Here is a 21,882-nt window from a genome sequence, read left to right as displayed (position 1 = left end):
TGAGCATTCCCCTCCGACCCTAACCTCACGCAGAGTAGAGTCCCAAACCCAGCCCTAACACCATTAAAATATTTATTAAAACCAAAGCAGGAAGGAACAGAACTGTTAGGAAACAAATCAAAAGTGCTGATTGGAGGGTGGGCAGGGATAACAGAGCACTCCAACCACAGGAGGGACCCCAGGCCCACCCATCCTGTCCACCCTGTCAGTGAAGGCCCTCATGCTTCCCATCTCAAACCCACATGGATGCAGCCAAAGCGCTAGCACAACCTTCTAAAGAGGGACCATTTTCCCAACCCATCCATGGATGTCAGTGACTCCCTCCCCCCCTTTCCCAATAAATAAACTCCTTGGGCCTCAGCTCCTTTGGGGTAGGGCAAAAGAAGTTAGGGGACCCTGCCCTTGCTGCAGAGTACAGGAAGTTGGGGTGTCAACCCCACAATCCTCCCACCCTTTGCTCACTCCCCAGGCTTGCCAGAGAGGCCTTGATAAATAAATTAACGCTCCATTAAAGCTTCGATCGGAAAACCTTTAAGCAGTGCTCTTGCTGCCCTGCAAACCCAGCCAGCCAAACCGCCTCACCTGGCTGGGCTGAGGCAGGGTTCGGGGAGCAGGCAGCCACCTGGGGCCTAACAGGGCCCCTGCAGCAAGGACACCAAAAGTGCAGTTAGAGCGCCGTCCCCACCCCAATGCACACACGTGGATTCGCACACACACGTGGACACACCAGGATGTATCTGCAGCACACATACAGATGTGTTCACCTTCATTCCCCGGCAGGCACGCGCGCACACACACATGCACACACGCTCACACACACACACACACACACACACACACACACACACACACACTCTCTCTCACCCCAGGCACACGGTGTGCAGCTTGGGGTGCATGCACACACACCATACAAAATCCTTCCCCTTTCGGTCTGCTCAGTGTGGCAGAGCCAGAAGCTACTGGACAGAGAAGAGGGTATGAATCATGCTTTTCCAATGAGGCAGGAAAGGTGGCCCGGGGCAGGAGGCTCCAAAGCTGCAGACAGGGTGGGCATCACCAGACACCCTGGCTCCCTAGGCTTCTGTCAGAAATCCAGAGGTGTCAGGTCCCCAAAGTCACAGTCAAAGAGATCTCTGATGCCCTCACCCTCCTCGAGACCAAAGTGGTAGTCAACGGCCTCGTGGGGGGGGGAAAGGCTGATGAACTCCCCAGGGAGGAGCCCAGAGAAGTCTTCTCGGACATGTTCTAGGAGTGAGTCAGCAGCCACCAGGGGTGACAAACGGTCATCTTCTGTGGGGGCCCTCAGATTGCCCATCCGTGACAATACTGGTTCTGGAGAAAGAAGGCAGTATTATGGGTTAGGGACGCCCAGCAGGAGAGGGGCTGCCATGGTTGTGTCCAAAGAATAGAACCTGCCCCTACCTACCTTGCTCCAGGCCTAGCAGGGACTGGCTGGGATCCAAGGCTGGGGATGTCGAGGGAGGTGATGGTGGAGGCCCTGCAGTGCCAATGTCAGCGGTCCTGTCCTCCCCAGATGTCTCCTGGCATGGGGTCCTCCCGGGGCTGAGCCCTGCTGTACTCTCCTCAGGGCACAGGAAAACATCGATGGGGCCTTGTTTGCTCTTAAGGGAGATCTGAAATGTCTGGATGAAGGCAGCAGGCAGGGTAAACTGAGGCCGAGTTGACCACCAGCCCAGCCCACCCTGTCTTGGTCAGGCCTGGTGTCCTGAGTCTCACCTCCGCAGAACCCACAGCTTGTAGTTGGGTCTCGGGAGGGGCCTTGATCACTATGACCATCTGTTCTGCAGGGTCTGCGATGCTTCGAAGGTCCTGGCAGGTCACATAGGCCAGGGTTTGGGGGAGTCAAGGACCACTTGACCTTGGAGAAGCCACTGACTCGGCCCACACCTCTAGTCACTCCTATTTTGACTACCTCATCCCAGACACATAGTAAGTACTCAGAATCTCATTTCTAAGCTTCAACTGCCACGTATACCCATCTAATTCCAAACTAATGGCTGCCTGTAATAATTCCACATAAAATACTCAACAGGTCTCCAGGCTGGTAGATGGAAACTGATTTGTTAATTAACGGTATTCATTTTCTAATGAAGTTTCTTTTTGTGAATTAATTATAATCTGAACTTTGAAGCTAATTAGAGCATGGCATGGTAGCTCACACCTTTAGTCCAGCACTTGGGAGGCAGAGGCCAGCTTGGTCCAGGACAGTCAGAGCTGCTCAGAGAAACCCTGTCTCAAAACCCAAAAAAGCTATGATTGGGCACTAAATCAATGACCAAAGAAAAGGTTTGTCATTACGGATACCAGGTGCAGGGTGTCACACTCCAGTGGCCTGTGACTTTCTGAGACTACACAGCCTCAACTGGCCTTGAATAAGTGAGTCTCCGCCGCACACCTGGCCCCAGGACTACAAGTATACACCAGCATACTGAGCTTTGCTTTCCTAGCCTGGAAATACTGTAGACCAGGCTGGCCTTGGAATGTGCACCACACACGTACCCAGTGACTCTGGAGTTCAGAAGAGGGCATCAGATGCACTAGGACTGTGAGCCACCCCGGAGATGCAAGGAACTCAACGTGGGTCCTCAGCAGGAGCGACAGATTCTCTTCGCTGCTGAGCCAGCTCTCCAGGCCTAGGCTTCTTTTAAATTTATTCTTTATTTCAGAACTTAATTTTTGTGTGTCTGTGTGTGCGCACACACATGCCACAGGGGTGTTTGTGAATGCCTGTGTGCAGGTCAGAGGACAGCTCTCGGGAGTCAGAATCCTTTCACTGGGGACTCAAAGTCAGATGGTCATGACTATCATTGTCCTTCTTTTGAGGCAGGGTAGCTTTGGCTGTCTGGAACTCACTTTACAGACCAGGCTGGCCTTGAACTGCGGGACCTTGCTGCCTCTACCTCCTGAGTGCTGGGATTAAAGACGTGCACTGCCACCACCCGAGATTTTAATGTACAATCTTGGAAATGGATTTAACCACCCTCTTTCAGTTGAACCTGAGGACCATAAAAGCCAGGTAACTTGTTTAGTGTCACATGGTCTTGTTTCCAAAGCCAGAATCTTTTGGAATCAGCTCTAGGGTAACCTCCAGTCTCAGTAGTAGCCTGGTGCCATCACTGACCAAGCCTGCCCTCCGCTGCCTGCCCCCTCCAAGTCAAGGATATCGCTGGCTGTCTGAGTCCTCGGAGAGCAGTTGCAGCTGGGTGGTGCAGATGTGCATCAGGTGGTCCAGCTGCTGCTCGCTCTCCTGCAGTTGCTGTAGGTCCTGGGTCAGGCTTTCAAGCCGCTTACTGATTCCCACCATGGTGTGGCTGCCTCTGTAGGAACCATTGAAGAATTAGCAGCCCTCCAGCCCTCCATCCATCAGCCCTGGCCCTCAAGACAGTCTGCTGCCGCCACTGTTGTGTGGGAAGCAGGCAAGTTCTTTCCTCTGTCTGGCTCTGCTCTCCAGCTAGTTAGACTGGCAAGGGCTCGGTAAAAGGCCTCATCTATCAACACCTACATGTCCCCACCAAGGACCAGGTAAGGAAATAACAGCTGAATTAGATATACACACAGACCATTTCTAAGTCACACTGTTAAGTGAAAAGAAAACAATACAGAATGATTCATCAAAAACCAAGGCAGATATGCCAGAGAAGGCAGCAAGATGCCTGGGATGGCAAGAAGGCACAAGGGAGTAGTAGTAACAAAACCAAGACATCCGTAAGGCCGACCCCAGTGATGCCAGCAAAAGCTGAAATTATGGGAGCACGATGGTCCAACAGGAAACACTGGGAAGGGGAACAGGAAGCCTTCAGCAAGGCGAGCGCGTCTGTGTGTATACAGACAGGACACCTTGTACAGCTATAGGGAGGTGGATCTGCAAGATCTGTATATTCCTCCCCTTCTATCACCCCAGGGAAAACAACTCTCTTCAGAACTTGGGTTCCCAGCTGTTCGGAATGCGGGAAGCCACGGCAGACAATTTGGCTTGGTCGGGCTGCTACCTGCCCGCCTGACTGGTGAGTACTTACAGCCACTGGATATGATTCTTGGACTTCTTGGCAATGAGCTGGATGCCCTCGAGGACATTGGTGATGTCATAGATGCGCCGCTTCTGCACCTTCAGCACCTCAGCGGCCCAGTTCAGGTCAACCACGCCGTCAGCTGAGCGGCTCAGCAGCTCCAAGAAGCGTTTGGTGGTCAGATTTAGTGATGTCTCATAGCGTGACTTCTCCCCCGGAGATTTCACACCTGGGGGCAGGGGTTAGGCTAGGCAGGGCTCCTCAAACACTCAGCCTGTCTCCCTAGCAATGCAGAGGGGCAAGGTGAGGTGGAAGGCAGATGGCTCCTTCCCCTTCATCAGGCCAAGCAAAAGGCTCTGCGGCTGCCAGCTGCCAACCACAGCATTCCTCATGTGGCTGGGGAACTCCCCACCTCCAAGGCCTGAGGACGTCATGTGAGGCAGCCATTTTGGCTGCCTGCTGGGCCCTGGAGTCTAGAAGCATGCCCACCCCCAATCTGGGCCTGAGAAGCTGGAGTCAATGGGCACCTTTCCCTGGGTGGCGGCCTCTGCCCCGGAATGGCCCGCTGCTACCAGCCAGATACTGATGGTCGGTTTCCAGATCCAGCCTCCGTTTTACCTGTAGCAGAAACACAGGAAGATGCCCAGTAACCAGGAGTGACACCACAGAAGACTTAGCTAAGGGCTTGGTACCCCAACCCCAGTCTTATTTTTCTCTGTGAGGATGTCTAGATGTTCAGGCAGAGGCAGATCCTAAGGGACACAGCATGAGGCTATTATTCTAACACAGATATCAGCCAAGTGCAGGGCTGAGGATCTGAGTTCAAATCTCAGGTCCAACATCACCTCCATAGGGCTGGTAGTGTTTTTTTTTTTGAGATAGGGTTTCTCTGTGTAGCCCTGGCTATCCTCGAACTCACAGAGATTTGCTTGCCTCTGCCTTCCAGAGTGCTGGGATTACAGGCATGCGCCATCAAGCCCGGCTGCTGCTGGTTTTTAATAAGTACATCAGCAAAGAAAAAAAAATCATTGCTGTAATACTAGAGATTAAAATGGAGGCCTCGTGTATACTAACAACCTACCAGTTAGTCTCCTCAGTTCCTACAAACACAAGGTCTCACTATTTAGCCCAGGCTGGCCTCAGACTTACTATGTAGCCAAAGATGACCTTGAATTCCTTATATTCCTGCCTCTACCCCCCAAGTACTGAACTTCCAGCCACACGACACCAGGATCACTACTTTTGACACTTGAAAGGCCCCAATGGCACAGAGCTGAGAACCCCCGCAGGTGAGAAGGATCGTCACAAGCTTGGAGCAAATCCTGCACCCATAGTCCTACTTCTGATCACAACCAGGGAGCTTTCCGGCTGCAACAGGCAGGATTCCACCCCAGGCGAGAAGCACCAGCTAAATCTCCCTCAAGTCCTGACCCACTGAGATTATACAAGTGCTGTAAGCCACCAAGGGAGGGCACAGGTCCCTCTGGCAAGCCACATTTCTGGTGTTGAACTCATTTACGCATCTATAACCATGGCAGCAGCTGGTGCTCACCAACTGCTTTGTGCTCATCTATTTACTCCGCCCTTTGGCCTGGCAACACCACAATGGCTCCACTTTACAGATTAAAGCAACCTACCTACATTGAAGATCACACAGCCACAAGTGTCAGGCCCTCAATTCCCACCCACGTCTGTTTGAGAAAGACCCCAAGCTGCTGATCGCTATGGCCTCCAGCACAGGTTGGAAACAGAGATGGAGAGATCCTGGAAACCCGACAGAGAGCTCAAGACACCCAAACTGGACCAGACTTGCTGTCCTCTCACCAGCCACAGGCCTTTCTCAACTAACCCGTCTTTCAACCTGGCCCACCAGCTGTCACATCCATTTGCCAAGAATGCTACCCATGGGCACCATCACCCTCCCAGCTGTCCCCACACTGGGCTGCCTCTACATCTCTCCCCTCAGTAAAGCTCTCCAACAGCACTCCTCATATGAACTGGTGATACAGGCGTCTGCCAATCCCTGCCTCTGAGGTGTATCCATTTTGCCTCTTCTCACATCTGTAGCTCCCTCCAACAGGGGCCTTATCAGTCACGTCAGAGGGCTGTTACTGCCCTCGCTCTGTATTACCTCAATCCTGGTCTTTTCCTAGAGCCATTACAAATTACTGCAGATGTGTCTATCCTCCCCGCCTACCCCTCCACCTCAGCAACAGTGTCACTGGACACTGGACCTCTGTATCACTGTCTGCCTCAGTGTCAGCCAACATGTGCTGACTGCACTCCCCACCCTCATGCTGCTGCTGACTGCTGGGAGCCACGGAATAGGACGACATGAGAGGAAGAGGGTCACTTGCAGGCAGACACTGCCTGTGCTCTGTGCCGGAGCAGGGCTTTTCCCACACAGCTCCTCAGCGAACTCTTGCCTGACAGCAGGACCTACAGCTGGGGGAAACCCAAGATATGCAATCCAATAGGCTGCTGACAGAGCCCCATCCAGGAGCAAGACTCCCACATATGAACTAGCCAGGAATGCATTCTCCCCAGTAACCTGGCCCTTGACCATTCCCAAAGGCACAATTTAAAGTAAGGGCTCAAACTGATGCCCATTCCCGTAACTCATCAGCAGATAACTCTAGCACCAAACTCCTAAAATTACAGGTGAAGATGCTCACTAGTGAAAACAGCTGAATGATTCAAGCACCCACCCACAGGAAGGGTGCGGCAAGGCCCAGGCCAGCACAGCATCCTCTCACAGACACACAGACCACTATGACAAGTTAACACACACACGGTCCCTTCCCAGACTATCTCAGGAGCTGTTCTCTAGTTCAGTTCCTAACACAGTGTTTCAGAAACAGGGACGATTCTAGGGGAGAACCTGGACAGACGGCTGCCTTCTCTGGGCAACCAGAAGGATGTACTGTTTGAACATGTCTCAGTTTTTAAAAGCTCTGGGGCCTGACAGAGTGCTTGCTGAGCACACATTAAATCCTGGGTTCAATCCCCAACACCAGCCAGCGATAGATATATTAAAATAAAGATGTCCCACCTAAAGCAAGAGCCCTGAACTACCAGTGGCTCCCCACCCTAAGTCTGTCCTTTACAGTAAACGAGTATTTCTATAGTAAACATGCACTACGTTATAACGGGAAACCTCCTCTTCGTGCTATGACTGTTTCGTAACGGGGTCTTTATAGTGCAGGCTGGCTTTGAACTCAAGACTTGGTATCCTCATTCTTGCCTGCTTGAATTAGATGTGTCAATGAACCAAGATAGGTTGTTGGCATTTTGTCTTTATTTAATTTACGTTTTAAATTAACTTTTTAGAAAGAAATTTGTATGTAAGAGTGTATGTGAACATGTGGGTGACCTAATGAGGGCAGAAGATAGCAAACCCCTTGAAGCTGGAGTTACAGGAATCTGTGACCTCAGTGTGGGTGCCGGAAGCCAAACTCCAGTTATCATAATAGAGGGAAGTGCTTTCAATGGCTCATCCATCTCTCCAGCCAATTTACCTTTAAGGCTTGGTTTCACTATGTAACCCTGGCTGGCCTTGAATTTGTGGCGATCCTCCTGTCTCTGCTTCCCCCAGCTCTGTAGGACACAGGAAGACACACACATACATTGCCATGACAAGGTGGAGGCAGGTAGGCAGGCAGGGCAAGAAGGAATGTCAGAATTGCATGGAGCTCTGTACGAAGGAAGCAACCATATAAGTGCTTCCTGGGTGGAAGCCAAGCCTCTCTTTATTTCAAGGACTGGCCCCCCAAAAATGCCAGAGCCAAGTCAGTAGAGGCCAGGATCCAGATATCCAGATTTGCATTCTTGGCCTTTAGCTCAAGGATGGTGTCAGCCTCTCCCACGGAAAATGTTTGCTGGCCCTTAAGTACCACGGCGGGGGGGGGGGGGGGGGCAGGGGGGGAGGGGATCCTCTGCACCCAGCACTTAATAGGGACTTGGGGACTCGCTAACTCGACAACTTGAGTGAATGGAATGTTTGGTCAAATGCAGAATACCTGCCCAGGGCTCAACCTCCTGCAGGCCCCTGGAGCACAAGGAAGGCAAGCCAGCTGACCCAACAAATACAAGCAGGCCTCCTGGCTGGGAGGAAAGGCCATTACCAATCAAGAAACACCACTCCCTGGATGAACGATTAGGGAAAGCTCCACTTCTGGGCCTCAGCCTCCCCATCTGTGAGAAGGGTCAAAAACTAAGGATGCCCACAGGCTTGAGTGAGGAAAGTGCTTAGCACACAGCCAGGCACACAAAACCTTCTCAAAACAATAGTGGTTGCTATTGTTATTATTATTAGCATCTTGGTGATTCCGGAAGGAAGGCAGCACTGGGCTCTGGGCCAAGGGGGCTACAGGCCTTTCCCAAGACGCCTCAGGAAGCAGCTGCCACCCACACCCCCCAGCAGCTTCTCCTCCTGGGGCTGGGCCTTGCCCCTCCCACTTGCTCTAAGTCTCCTGCCGAGAACCCCTCCTGTCCGAACCACCCCCACAATAAAGTTGACGGTGCACACCCTGCGCCGCCCCAGCCTGGATCCAAGTTCCACTCCCCACTGGCTCAGCTGCCTTTTCTAGGCCTCCAGCCTAAACTGGTCTTGAGCTGCTTGTTGCTTAGGATCAGGGAAGACTTTATCCCGGGATCTCCCTCCCACGTCTTTTCTCTCCAGGAACTGGAGGCCCCTTCTCAGGGGCCCAGCCCACCCAACCTTCTAGACGCTCCGGGGTCTGTCCGCCTGATTAATAAAATTCCATGGCAACCAGGGGCTGGAAGGGTGGCAGATGGAAGGACAGGCAGAGAAAGGGCTGCAGCAGCTGGCCCAGCACCCCGCCCCTGCAGAGAAGGCCTCCCAGTTAAGAGGCCTATCCCCAGAGGCCTGGAAGGCCAGGCCCACACCTGGCAGTCCAACACCGGGGCTCCAGGGAGGGTCTCCCCAAGGGGTCTCCAACAGCCACCCTCCTTCACCTCCAACAAGCGACCGTGCGCACTACCTAGCCATACGTTCTGCTGCAAGTCAGCAGAAATCAGTTCACACACCAGCCCCACCACCTGCAGCTGCGTGAAGCACTTCCCTGTCTGGGCCTCAGTTCCTCCCTCTGGCAGATGGGCACGTGACAACACCCGGCTCACAGCAGGACTGAGAATCCTGCTGGGCGCGCACTAAGCAAGCACCAGCTGAATACACGTGAGCCATTATCTTTGGCGAATCCGATGCCCTGGTGAAGACGCTGAGGCCCAGAGCAAGGAGCAGCGAACTGGGACAGGCAGTCGGTCAACGCGCGCCCCGGGGCGGAGCCCGGAGGCCCAGCCCAGGCTCCGCACCGCCCAGCGCTGCAGCCCGCCCCTCCCCCGCCCGCGCCTAGGGTCCGTACCGGCGGGCGGCCGAGGGCCGGGCGCGGTGCACTAGGCGCGGGTCGGGGCGCCTGCGGCGTGGCGAAGAGCAGCACGTCAGGATCGCGGGGGCCGGCGGGCGGCGCGGCCGGGCCGGCGGGGACCTGCGGGGCGCCGACATCGGGCGCGGTGGAGATGATGACGATCTGCGAGGAGTCGAGCAGCCGCAGCGCGCCCGCCCCGAGCAGGGCCTCCAGCGCCGGCGCGTGCTGGCCGCCCGCGGGGGCTACGGCCATGGCGCTCACGGCCCGCGTGGCCCGGGAAGCAGGCGGCGGCGGCGGCGCGGGCCCATGGCGGCAGGCCGCGGCGAGGGCTCGATCCCGCTCCGCCCCGGCCGCCGCTGCTTGCAAAGTCCGGGCCACTTTTACGCGCCAAATCCTTTTTGCCGCGAAAGAGCCACGCGCCGCCGAGCGCCACCTCCATTGGCCGGCGAGGCTGTGACGGAGGCGGCTCCGGTGGCGGACATTGGTTGCAACGTGCGGGGCTGGCGACGCAGGGCGGGACCCGGGGCGGGGCGGCCAATCCCGGGGCGGGGCGCGCGCAGGCTTTGTCCGGGCGGTGCCTGGAGCCTTCTTTGCCTCGCGCTGTGCCCTGCAAGAGGCGTGGGTACTGGACCCCGCCCCCTTCACCGCCCACTCGGTGGGTGGCAGGATCTGGAGAACGGAACAAATTTCGTGCTCGCTTCTGCACGTCCCGCAGTCCCCACATGCTACATGACCCTAGACTCACAACCTGTGGCCTCCACCCCCTCAGCTTAGATTCCACAAACTGCCTCTTATTGCATGCTCTTTTTGCTCACCTCCAAAGCTCGCTTCAGCCACATTCGAAGACCCGTATTCCATTTGCTCACAGATCTTGTGCTCTTCCCTATCCGTGTCACCCAGAAGCCAAGCCCAAGAGGGGTGCCGGGAAATGGGTAGAGATGTGTGGCTCTGATTCAGTCTGGTTTTAGCTGAAATTCCTTCCGTAGCCAACGCCCAGTTTGCGTTCATTCATTTCTCACTCCACCCTGGCTGGTGCCTGTCTTTAATCTCAGCCCTTTGGGTGGCAGAGGCAGGCGGATCTTCTGAGTTCACTGTGTAGTCCAGGACTACACAGTCTCAAAAAATCAGGAATGTCTGAGAGCCTGCTCAGTGCCCCAGACCTTGACTCCTGACTTATGAAAAGGAAGGAAGGGAACAGAGAGGCAGCAGATGCTTGCAATGTGAAGAGGCTCAGACATTAAAGTATCTCCATGTTAGGCCTCACGTAGGGCGGTGCGGGAAATGGGGGCGGTGAGGGTGCGTATGGCCAGGCATTAATCCTGAGGCCCTGGGCTATCTCCATCAGCATTTCTCATTGCTCAGGTCAGCCCATCTGACCAGTATTGTCCTCTCTGCTAGGCATCATGCCAACGCTGGGACCAGAGATTTGAAAGGTTTAACAAAACCTGCAAGCTTCCTGCTCTTGGGGTGGGGGTGACCACAAGAACAGAGTAGCTGACAATATTCGAGTCACCAAATGCAGTTTAAGCATTACTTCCTCCAGGGAGCTCTCAACCCGGGGTCACCTCCTCCGTTGCCCATGCTACTTTATCTCTGTCCAAGTCTGACCACATTGCTCTAGGCTGGCTTAGCTGGGACTGTTTCCTTTCTGGGGGTGAGAGAAATGGAGGCTGAGGGCAGAGCAAGGATGCCACAAGGAAGCTGTGATTTTCCCAGGCTTCAGAACTACCAGAACCCCTGTAGCCCTGCCCTGCACACAGCTGTAACCCCAGCAGGTAGACAGAAGAAGACCAGGAAGGAGTTCTAGGCCGTCAGTCTGGGCAGCAGGAGATCCTGTTTCAGAACAAGCAAAATGCAGCTCCCAGGGATGCTTTTCAGTTCCGTTTCGTTCAAAAAATGAGGTACCTAACCTCCCCTCATCCATCTCTGGTTTCTGTGAGGATGAAGCCATACAGAGCTAAGAAAGTACTGTGTAGACTATGGGGTGGTTTGGAAAGTGTGGAGAGTGTCACACACACACACACACACACACACACACACACCCGGAACAGTTTGTGAAATTACTCATTGCAAATCCTGGAATGTGTCAGAACTGGGAAGGACCACAGAGAGCAGCACATGAGCCTCTTGCTGTGCAGATGGGAAAGTGAGGCCCGTTCAGGGATGGTGCTTGTAACAGGGTCTGGCCCACACTGGATCACCCGACCTGGGTCTGCCTGTTCCCGAGAGTGGGCTGCTCACTCTCCACACCACAGCAGAGGAGCTGAGGGCTAGATCTCAGTCAGCAAAACCAAGCCAGACCCTGACACTGGCGGAGGGTGAGAGAGATCGGCACATCCCCATTCCAGATGCAGAGTTTCCTTTCTCTGGGCTTGCCTAAGGGACCCATTAACAATGATACTCTCTTTTGTAAAGCCTTCTGCTACTCAATAGTCATTCAACAAACACTGTTGAGCATCTGTTATGTGTCAAGGATCAAGATGGTTGCTGGGGGGGGGAGGGAGCATAGTATTCTCCCATTTTGTGACAATTAAGCTGAGCTTACCTAGTAGGTTAAAAGGTTCTACTACCCAGGGTCAGAGAGGCCAAGCTCAGGTGGTCTGCAAAGCCTCACCTTCCCAAAATATCCCACCACACATCCCCCACACACGTGCAGTCACAGGTGCTCAGGAGGCTGGGGTAGGAAGCTTGCCTGCACCTAGGGATCCAAGGACAGCTGGGCCACAGAGGGAGAAATCCTAATACCCATGAGAAAGAGGGGTGGAACTTATGCTGGGCAAGGTGGCTTACCTTTCCAAGTGATCCCAGCACTTGGAAAGCAGAGGCAGGCAGATCTCTTCAAGGCCAGCCTGGTCAACAAAACTAGTCCAGAACAGCCAGAGCTGCACAAAGAAACCTGGTCTCGAAATGCCAGAGAGAGAGAGAGAGAGAGAGATAACTCAAGGGCATATCTGAGGGGACAGAGCTGTCCTCTTTTCCATTCACCCCCAGGCCCTGAGCAGCAGAGAAGAATGTGGAGTGAAGACCAGAATTCCTCACAGGAAAGTGAGATGAGATCAGGGCTTTTGGATCTGTTCATAAAGAGTGGACAGCAGAAAAGGACTGGAGAGATGAGTGCCCTGGCCCAGAGCCTGCAAGATTCTGATAAAGCTGCTCTCCGTGTCAGCAGTTCTGAGGCGGATCAGCGTCCGGAAACTAATCCACTGTCACTGGGCAGCCACTTCAGCTGATGGTCTCCTTTCAACCCCACAACCTCAGAAGTGAAGCTTATTTATCTGCAGGGTGCAGAAAGGAAGAGGCTCAGAGAGGGTCCCTCACAGCTCAAGGTCACACAGCAAACTGAGGTGAGAACTTAGCCTGTTCCTCTGCAAAATCCAGGGCTGCCCTTGATAGTTGCCATTCTCTGTTAATGTCCCAGGAAGCAGAGTTAGCATAGAATGTGTGGTTTCCTTTTTTTTTTTTTTTTCCTTTCTTTTTTTTTTTTTTTTATTTTAGAATGTGTGGTTTCCAAAGGGTATCATGGTAGATGCTGGCTTGCTTAGCAGGTACGTATGCATCATCTACACCAACCCGATCTCTAAAGGAGTCCAGGGAGGTGATGGCTCCTGGTCCTGCCTGGACACATCCTGCCTTTGGTTTTTTTCTGAGAGGCAGAATGGTCGAGGTAGTGGTGGCACACACCTTTAATCCCAGCAATCAGAAGGCAGAGGCAGGTTCTCCGGGTTCAAGGCCAGCCCGGTCTACAGATGGAGTTCCAGGACAGCCAGGGCTACACAGAGAAACCCTGTCTAGAAACAAAAACCAAAACAAAGATGCAGAACGGTGTAGCATAAGTGGTTAGACCTCTCACTTCACACATTCGACCAGACTAGACAGGAATGCAGGGCTGTGTGACCAAGGCTCGCACCGTTTCCCCTGAACTGCACTCATTCGTGCCACGGACATCTACTGAACACCTCCCGCGTGTCTGACGTTGTAGGGGCTGGGAAACCATGGGCAGAGCAGATGCATCTGGACACCTGGCGCCTGCAGGCTAGTGCAAGGCTGAGGAATTACTTCCGTGGACCTGCACAATATGCTCATTAAGAAGTCTGACAAGTGACAGAGATAATTTAAAGCTATTTATTCCACACAAACACCGCATAAATATACATTCTTGGCTAAAAAAAAAAAAAAAAACCCACAAACCTCTAAGTGTGAGTGTCCCATCCTTACAAGGAATACATAATTGGAAGAAATGTCTCTATGGCGACTTCATGTTATTAAGGGGCACACAGACATCCATTGTTGGGCCCTGGCAGAAGGCAGTGGGGAGTTCTGCATCTGCGACTCCTCGTTCCTCTTGAGTGATCCCAGGACGCTACACTGACTGGCAGTTTACTGTCCCTAGAGATGTCCTGTCACCATGCCAGCTCTGGTCGAGCAGGCCCCCTGCCCACTGGAGAGGTGACCTCAGACAAAGGCCAGCCTTCAGGGCGCACCCTGGCTGGCTGACAAGGACAGCGCATTACTGTGCTTGCCCCAGGCCCGGAATGTGGAGAACAGTTCTAAGACGGGTGTCAGGGTCACATGAAGATGCAGGAAGCAGAGTTTCAGCCTGGTCCACAGAATGATTTCATTTCAAAATGTAAGCACCTGGCTTTCTGATGAGGCCAGCAAAAGAGTCTTGGGGATGCAGCTCAGTTGATGAGAACGCCCTGGGGTCCACCCCAGCTCTGCATGACGCTGGTTGTGGTGGTGCACACCTGCGAGCCCAGCACTAGAGAGGGGGAAGCAGAAGTGTGAAGGTAGCCTTGGCTAGAGAGCAAGTTCAGGGCTAGCCTAGGCTATATGAGACCCTGTCTCAAACAAAATGAACAACAAAACCAAACCTGTAACAGTTGGCAATGCTAACCAGGCCACCAAGGCTGCCAAGCAGTACCTTGTGGGCTCTGCTGGGTGAGGTTGAAGTCAGTGGTCTACAGATAGCCAATTATTTGTGCTTGGTCTATGAAGGTAGACTCTCTTTTCTCAGCAGGGTGTTCTAAAAGTCTCTCCAGGTCTTGTCAGGGGCTAAGGACGGTCACAGAGCCCTCAGGGCAGATTACAGGCCAGCCCCTTCCCTAATTAGGAAACTGCTCCAGCAAGCATCCAGGAATTGCTAGAAACACCCCACCCTGCTAAGGATCTTAGTCCAGCAGTGACCTTCAATTGTTCTTGGAGATCCCCTTACTGGATAATTAAGTGCTGTATTTTCCTTCTGTGATAGGACCATTACGTATCCCTGACCCCTGACCCCAGGGAATCACACACACTCACCCTCCAGAAATCCCTCCACCTGCCCAGGGTTTATATCGCCCCTGATTTCACTTTCTCACTTGAGTACCATCTGAGATTCATCATTTACCCCCTGCCAGGCCCCCCCCCACTAGGCCTGTGTCTGTAACCCTCACCTCTGCCATGCTCAGCACAGCAGCTTAACCAACAGCTGTAACACTCTGGTATCACCATAGGCTTTTCCACTGGCAATTTCATGCTAAAAGAGCCAAACTGTAACACTCTGTGGAAAACCTTTTCCACACCCCGGCCTCACTCTAAAGCACTCTAGCTGCCCCTAAGAGAAACAAAACCCCGTTCTCTGTCCGGAAGCTCAGTGCCAGGACCCCAGCGGAGATCCAGGGCCCTGCAAAACGGGGGAACAACAGTACCTGTGTTTGAGTTTCCTCCCAGCTTGCCTTGCTCCATGACTGTGATCAAACTTGCCCTGCTATTCCAGGTGAGCCTGCAGCTCCTCAGGCACAGTGTGGCACAGAGGGAGCTCCCAGTAAATGTCACAATACTATTGATTTTGCTTGGGCGCCGACTGGTTCTGGCACAGCCTCTCTCCTCTGCAGGTCATGAAGGAGAAGGCACGGACATGGGAGCAGAAGGAGAGCAGACACTCCTTGTGTCTCTGTGCGGCCCTGGCCATCAGACAGCTCCTATGCTTCAGTGGGATAAAATTCTGAGGGATCATGTCTCTCCCAGGAGAGAGGAAGAAAACATCCAGAGAGGCTTCATGCCTGCCCCGACCACGCTGAGGAGGTAGGAGATTCTTACAGCCAATGGTGCTGCTTCTTCATCTGTAAATGAGAATAATAAGATGATAATAATAATAATGTTTGTCCGATGGGGCTGTTGCCATAGTAAATGAGCTGCCCGATACTTAGAACAGTACCTTATGTGCCAAGAGTGTTCAGTGCAATGTCAGCTGCTACTAAGAATACAGATAAAAGCTGAGCAATGGTGGTCCATGCCTTTTAATCCCAGCCCTTGGGAGGCAAAGGCAGGTGCATCTCTGTGAGTTTGAGGCCAAGCCTGGTCTGTAGAGTGAGTTCCAGGCCAGCCAGGGCTACAAAGTGAGACTTGGTCTAATTCCCCACATTTGAAAAGATCCGGGTTTGATTCTCAGCACTCACTTAGGTCAGCTGACAATCCTCTGTAACTCCAGCTCCAGGGGATGCAGCCTCCTTCCATTCCCTCTGCGGGCAACTTCTCACACACACAACTAAAAGTAAAATTTTAAATTTCAAGTAAGGTATCAAAATATTCATACACATAAAATAAAATAAATAAATCTTTTAAAAACTTAAAAAAATAAAAAAAAATAGAGATGAGGCCAAAAGAATCTGTAGAATTCATATCAAGGTAGAAGAGAATGGACTCCATGATATTCACCCCACGCCTCCATCACACAAATAAATAAATAAATAAATGTTAATTTTTTTTTTTTCCCAGTAGGGATAGTGAGCACTCTGGAGGCAGAGGAAGAAGAGTTTCTGTGATTCAAGGCCAGGTTTGTCTACATAACAAGTTCCAGGACAACAAAGGCTACATAGGCTCTTCTTAAAAATAGACACACACACATAGAGAGATAGAGATCTATAGATACAGATGTATAGAATGGAGATGAGCCAACCCAAACAACACAGATGTGCAAGATTGTGCACACCTATAATCCCAGTTCTAGGAAGACAGAGGCAGAAAGGTCAGGAGTTCAAGGCCAACATTAGCTGCATGGTGAACTCAAGACCAGCATGGGCTACATAAGACCCTAACTTAAACGCACATTCTTGTATGTATGCACACACACACTCAAGTATGTACATATACACACTCACATACACTCATGTATGTGCGCGCACACGCACACACACACACACGCACACACACACGCACACACACACACACACACACACACACACACACACACACACTCAATGGAGCCTGGAGAGCTTTTCTACCTTCTCACCTTGAGTTTTCCACAAAGGAAAATAAAAGTGACTCTTTGACTGGAGAGAGGGAAAGTTGTCTGAAGTAGCTGGGCCCTACCTCTCAAACCCTGTGAGTCACAGACAGGCCCAGAGACAAGGATGGGAAATAGGTTTGGAGGACAGTGGAAAGAGACAATCCCCTATTCCGCTGGTCCTGGACCTTTGGGGGTGGGCAGGAGGGAAACAAAGGGCCTCGTGTAGCTAAGGATGACCTCGAACTCGTGATCTCTGGTCTTTTCCTCCTGAGTGCTAAGATTGCAGGCGTGTACAACCTGGGTCCTGAAACTCTGCCGTATTTTAATGTCGCTCAATCTTTCAATTTCTTCTCCTTCCTTCCCTTTCCCACCCCTCCCCCTCCCCTCTTTTTGGTGCTGAGGGTGAGAACCCTAGTTCATGCCAAGTGCAAAGCAATGCTCGGCTACTGGGCCGCACCTGCAGCCCCTCTCTTCCTTTTCAGGGAGTCAGAGTAAGGCTGGATCTTAGACCCCGAACGGCAGAGTAGAGGTGGTGAGCCACAGTGTGCAACGAGTGCCAGGAGGGGTCGGGGTGACCACAGGGGGAGAACTGTGCCCAGCCTATGCCACACTCTGGTTTCCATCCCTGGCACAGTACTTGCAGGTCCAGCACTTGCTGTATCGTAAGTCCTCAGGTTGCCCCCACAGGCTTCAGCAACAGCCGACAGTGGCCACAATGGGGCAATGAGCTTTTCTTTCTTTTTGTAGCTGACACCTGCCTTAGGGCCCCAGGTTGACAGGCACATGGTGAATGCAGGGACCGCAGCTACGGAGGAGAGGGGGGAGGGCAGAGCACGGGGAGAGAAAGACTTTTTATAATATATTAAGATATTCAGAGAAAGAGACACAGCCCTCCAACCCCCCACCCCTGCCCACACACTATTTTAAAATTAAAAAAAAAAAAATTCTCTTCTGGAAGCCAGAGTTATATATATGCCAAACAGGCCAGGAAACCCAGCAGGCCTCCTGGAGCTGGCAATGAACCGAAACAGGGGCTTTGTGTCCAGGCCACTGGCTGGCTGAGGGGGGCATTGTTAGGGTCTGGCCTCGTCTGGGAAGAGGGGGGTGAAGAGGGCAGGGGGAGTGTGTTCCCATGACTCCCTGGGGAGCAGTGACAATCAGGGCCAGCTGCGAGGCCTGGCATGCCAGGGGCCTGGTAGGCGGCTGGCCTCAGAAGGGCCATGAAGGGCAGGAGAGGATGGAAGGGGCACAGGGGAGGGGCCTAGGGTCCAGGCCTATCTCTTGGCTGGGAGCAAACCCTAAAGTAGAGAAACATGGGGTTTATTCTCTACACCCTCCGCTCTCACCCTTCCTCAGCCCCGGGTCACTGTACCGTTCTCCAGGGACACCCCAGATTGGCCCACTCTTCCTTCACTACCTGCAGCTACCTGACCTTGGTAGCGGGAGCACAGGGCTTCTTGCTGGTGCTCTGGGCCAGTGCTCTCTGTTCGTCACACGAAGACGGAAAAGCCTTTCCCAGAGGTGACTCACATCCCACTGGCGTGCCTTGCTTATGCTTGCCAAGGACGCGTATGTGACAAACCCAGAGGGCTGCAGGCAGTGCCGGTTGCCTTCGCTGGCATCGGAACTCACCGCCTTCTCTAAGTATGTCATGCTCACTGCAGGGTATCCAGGGGGATGCTTAGGCTCACCATAGCTTTGAAGTCATAGAAGGGCTGGTTTTTGGTTTTTGGTTTTGGTTTTGGTTTTTCAAGACACAGTTTCTCTGTGTATCCTTGGCTGTCCTGGACTCACTATGTAGACCAGGCTGGCCTCAAACTCACAGCGATACATCTGCCTCTGCCTCCCCAGTGCTGGAATTACAGGCATGTGCCACTACACCCGGCCAAGATAGATAGGATCTTTTGACTGCTCTGGTCAAAAGTTTGTGATCCTCCTGCCTCACACTCCTACCTTTGACTCATGGGAGATATATATATATATATATATATATATATGTGTGTGTGTGTGTGTGTGTGTGTGTGTAAATATATATATATGTATATATTATACATTTTGAAAAATTTTTATTTGTTTAATTTAAATTATTTTAATTTTTTTTGTTTGTTTCGAGTTGTTTGCTTTGAGGCAGGGTCTCATCATGTAACTTTGTCTGGACCAGAACTTGCTATGTAAACCTGGCGGATTTCAAACTTGGAAGAGAGTTAATGTGTGAGCCAGCGCCCCCATGCCTGCTGACTTACTTTAATTATACGTACATGTGCTTTGGGCGGTCTGTGCATGCGAGTGCAGGTGCCCAGAGTAGTGAGAGGCATCAGATCCCCCGGAGCTGGAGTTCTAGCTGTTTGTGAATTACCTGATGTGGGTGCGAGGAGTTGAACTTGGGTCCTTTGCAAGAGTGATACATCCTAACAGCTGAGCTATCTCTTTAGTCCTGAACCCTGAAAAAAGAGATGTGTGTGACTGCAACCAGCTAGATTTTGTTACTTAATGCAAAGGAGGAAGAGGAGGAGAATGGAGGGGAGTGTATGTGGTTCAAGGATAACCTAGCACTGGGGTAGCAGAAGCAGGAGGGTGTCTGAATTCAAGCCATGTGCTCCACCCCAGTGAGTTTTCCATCAGTCAGGTCTGTATAGTATGCACTCATCTCAAAATACCAAGGATGATAATAAACTAAAACAATGTAAGGAATGTATATTCCTAAGTCACAAATAGGCAAGTGACAATTTCTGAACCACTGAGCTACACCCTGGCCCAAAAAGAATTTTTTTGTTTGTTTGTTTTTGAGACAGGGTCTCTCTACAGAGTCCTGGCTGTCCTGGAACTCACTACATAAGCGAGGCCAGCATTGATCTCACACCTCTGGAGTACTGAGATGAAAGGGCTGTCCCATCACACCCAACACACACACACACAAAAATATTTTTTAATTTTATGTATTTCTGGTGGGGACGTTGTCCGTGAGGGCTGGTGCTCAAGGCAACAGGTGTGGACACTGGGAACCGAGTCCTCTGCAAGAGCAATACAGGCCCCTAATCACCAAGCCACGTGGCTTTTGTTTTTGTTGTTGTTTTGGTTTGGGTTTTGTTTGTTTGTTTGTTTGTTTTTGAGCTGGTCTCATGTAGTCTAGACTGGCTCCCCTGGTTAGTTTTTTTGTCATTGTGACACAAACTACAGACACCTGAGAAGAGGAACCGTAACTGAGAAATTGCCTTCATCAGCTTGGCCTGTGGGTGTGTCCACTGGGCACCTTGTCCTGATTAATGACTGACGTGGGAGGGGCCAATGCCATCCTTGGGTAGGTGTATTAGAAAAGAGACTGGGCAAGCCAGATGGAGCAAGCCGGGGTAGCCAGCCAGGGGCGGTGTTCCTCTGTGGCTTTGCCTTCAGTTTCTGCCTTTCATTCCCGTCTGACTTCCTTAGTAACTCGCTGTAACCCTGTAACCAGAGTAGTTAGAAGATGAAATAAACGCTGCCCTCCCCAAGTTGCTTTTGGTCATGGTGTTTTATCACTGAAATAGAAATCTAAGACACTGGACTCAAAGTCACTGTGTGTAGCAGAGGATGGTCTTGAACTCATGATTCACCTTCCTCTACTTCCTGAATGCTGCAATTACACAGGCCTGGGATGTAGCTCAGTTGGTAGACTGCTTGTCTTATAAGCAGGGCTTAAACCCCAGTGCTGCACGAATGTGCACACACACACACACACACACACACACACAGGAACGCACAGCTCTGCTACTGTGTCGCGATTGTATGATCGCTACTTTATCTAAGACACCATTTGTGCTTATTATACCTTCAAAGTCATAGTTTTTGGATATTTCCTTAGATCTTAGGTTTTGTTGTTTGGGTTTGATTTTTTTTTTAAGGAAGTGTTTTCGAGTTTTTTGTCTGTTTTGTTTTGCTTTTGCTTTTTGAGACAGGCCTGTTCTGTTGGCCCTGGCTCTGTGTACTTTATTGCGTGGGCTTTGGAAGCAACACTCTGAGAGGGGACCATAGGCTCCCACAGATGCCAGAGGAATTCGTGACATAACAAAAGCACTCCAAAAGAAGTATCTAAAGAGCTGATGTGGCCTGGCCCTGGTCCTGACTCTTGGCTGAAACCCAGCCCACAGGGAGAAGCCTGGGAGAGTGAAGGGAACAGGGATTGTGACACTCATGCCAGGTCCTGTACAGATTGAAAAAACAGGGTCCCCCTGTTTAGAAGATTTCCCAAACCGACACTCAGAAGAGAGCCCAGCAATCTGTCCTCTTCTGCCTCTGCCTAACATCAAAACCCTCGCTCCAAAGTGCCCTTCAAGGCCAAGTAAGACATTCTCTCCCTAGGAATCTGAAACAAGACAAGGGAAGAGGGGAAGAACACTTTTCCTTTTATAAATGTGCTCTAATTTGTCAAAGAAAAAAAGGACGATCTGAAGTCACAGCTTGTCGCGACATGGGCTCCGTTCTGGGAGGCGGAACATGGCGTTCTGGTTTAGGAGCACGAAGGGTTCAAAGCCTGCTTCTTCTAAACCAAACACACTAAAAGAGAACAATGTGGAAAGAGAGGCCGTTGCCAGGATGTGGAAGGTTTGAGTGCAGAGCAGCAGACGGAGGCACCTTCCTGGTATCTCAGTGTGCAAACCATTGCTCTCACCCGGGCTTGTTTAACGATCTCCAATCTGGGAGTGGAGAAGCAGAAGGGTCCCAAATTAACGTCATGCTTCCCCTTCACTTGGAAGTCTGATTACTTTTTAAAGAAGACTTATTTTTGGTGTGTTTGTTTTTGTGCGTGCGCGCGCGCTCACGCACATGCGCTCATGTGTACACAGAATATATTCTGAAATTTTCATCTTGCGTGCATGTGTGGGTGCTGTGCTTGCTTTTGTCCGTCCACCACGTGCGTGCAGTGCCTGAGAGAACCAGGAGAGGGCGTTGCATGCCCTGGAACTGGGGCTAACACTTGAGGCCTATCGTGTGGGTCCCGCGCACCTGCCTGGGTCCTCTGGGACGGCAGCCAGCGCTTTCAAACCCTGCGCCACCTCTCCAGGCCTTCAAAGGCTCACTTTCTGTGGAATATTAACCAGAAAGAGGACGAACACACGGATGAGGAGCGATGCCCAAGAGTCGACATCAATACAAGATAAAGGTGTATTCGTAGATGAAATCACCGTACACAGGGTACATCGGAAAGCTGCGCAGCTCGGAAGTGCCG

General features: G+C 51.9%; 1 protein-coding gene and 1 long non-coding RNA gene across 3 annotated transcripts; both read right to left on the bottom strand.

The window, feature by feature from the left end:
* Positions 1–55: 55 nt before the first annotated feature.
* On the bottom strand, positions 56–10,269 carry E2f1 (E2F transcription factor 1). 2 transcript variants are annotated; one of them, XM_021647218.2, is made up of 7 exons: positions 10,231–10,269; positions 4,556–4,646; positions 4,038–4,257; positions 3,186–3,338; positions 1,738–1,852; positions 1,427–1,643; positions 56–1,332 (listed from the first exon to the last, which is right to left on the bottom strand). In XM_021647218.2, the coding sequence occupies exons 1-7, from the start codon at positions 10,252–10,254 to the stop codon at positions 1,085–1,087; spliced, it is 1,068 nt and encodes a 355-aa protein (XP_021502893.1). In that variant the 5' UTR covers positions 10,255–10,269; the 3' UTR covers positions 56–1,084. The 2 variants fall into 2 exon arrangements, with proteins under 2 accessions (XP_021502893.1, XP_021502892.1); XM_021647217.2 differs by lacking the exon at positions 10,231–10,269 and adding an exon at positions 9,413–9,777.
* Positions 10,270–13,564: 3,295 nt separating this feature from the next.
* Positions 13,565–16,078, bottom strand: LOC132653758 (uncharacterized). Its single transcript, XR_009591617.1, has 3 exons — positions 15,853–16,078; positions 15,103–15,516; positions 13,565–14,174 (listed from the first exon to the last, which is right to left on the bottom strand). It is a non-coding gene; the product is annotated as an uncharacterized LOC132653758 (long non-coding RNA).
* Positions 16,079–21,882: the final 5,804 nt, after the last annotated feature.

Source organism: Meriones unguiculatus, chromosome 4 (genome assembly GCF_030254825.1).
Source record: "Meriones unguiculatus strain TT.TT164.6M chromosome 4, Bangor_MerUng_6.1, whole genome shotgun sequence".
Lineage (NCBI taxonomy): Eukaryota > Metazoa > Chordata > Mammalia > Rodentia > Muridae > Meriones > Meriones unguiculatus.
This window is presented reverse-complemented; position numbering and strand designations above follow the sequence as displayed.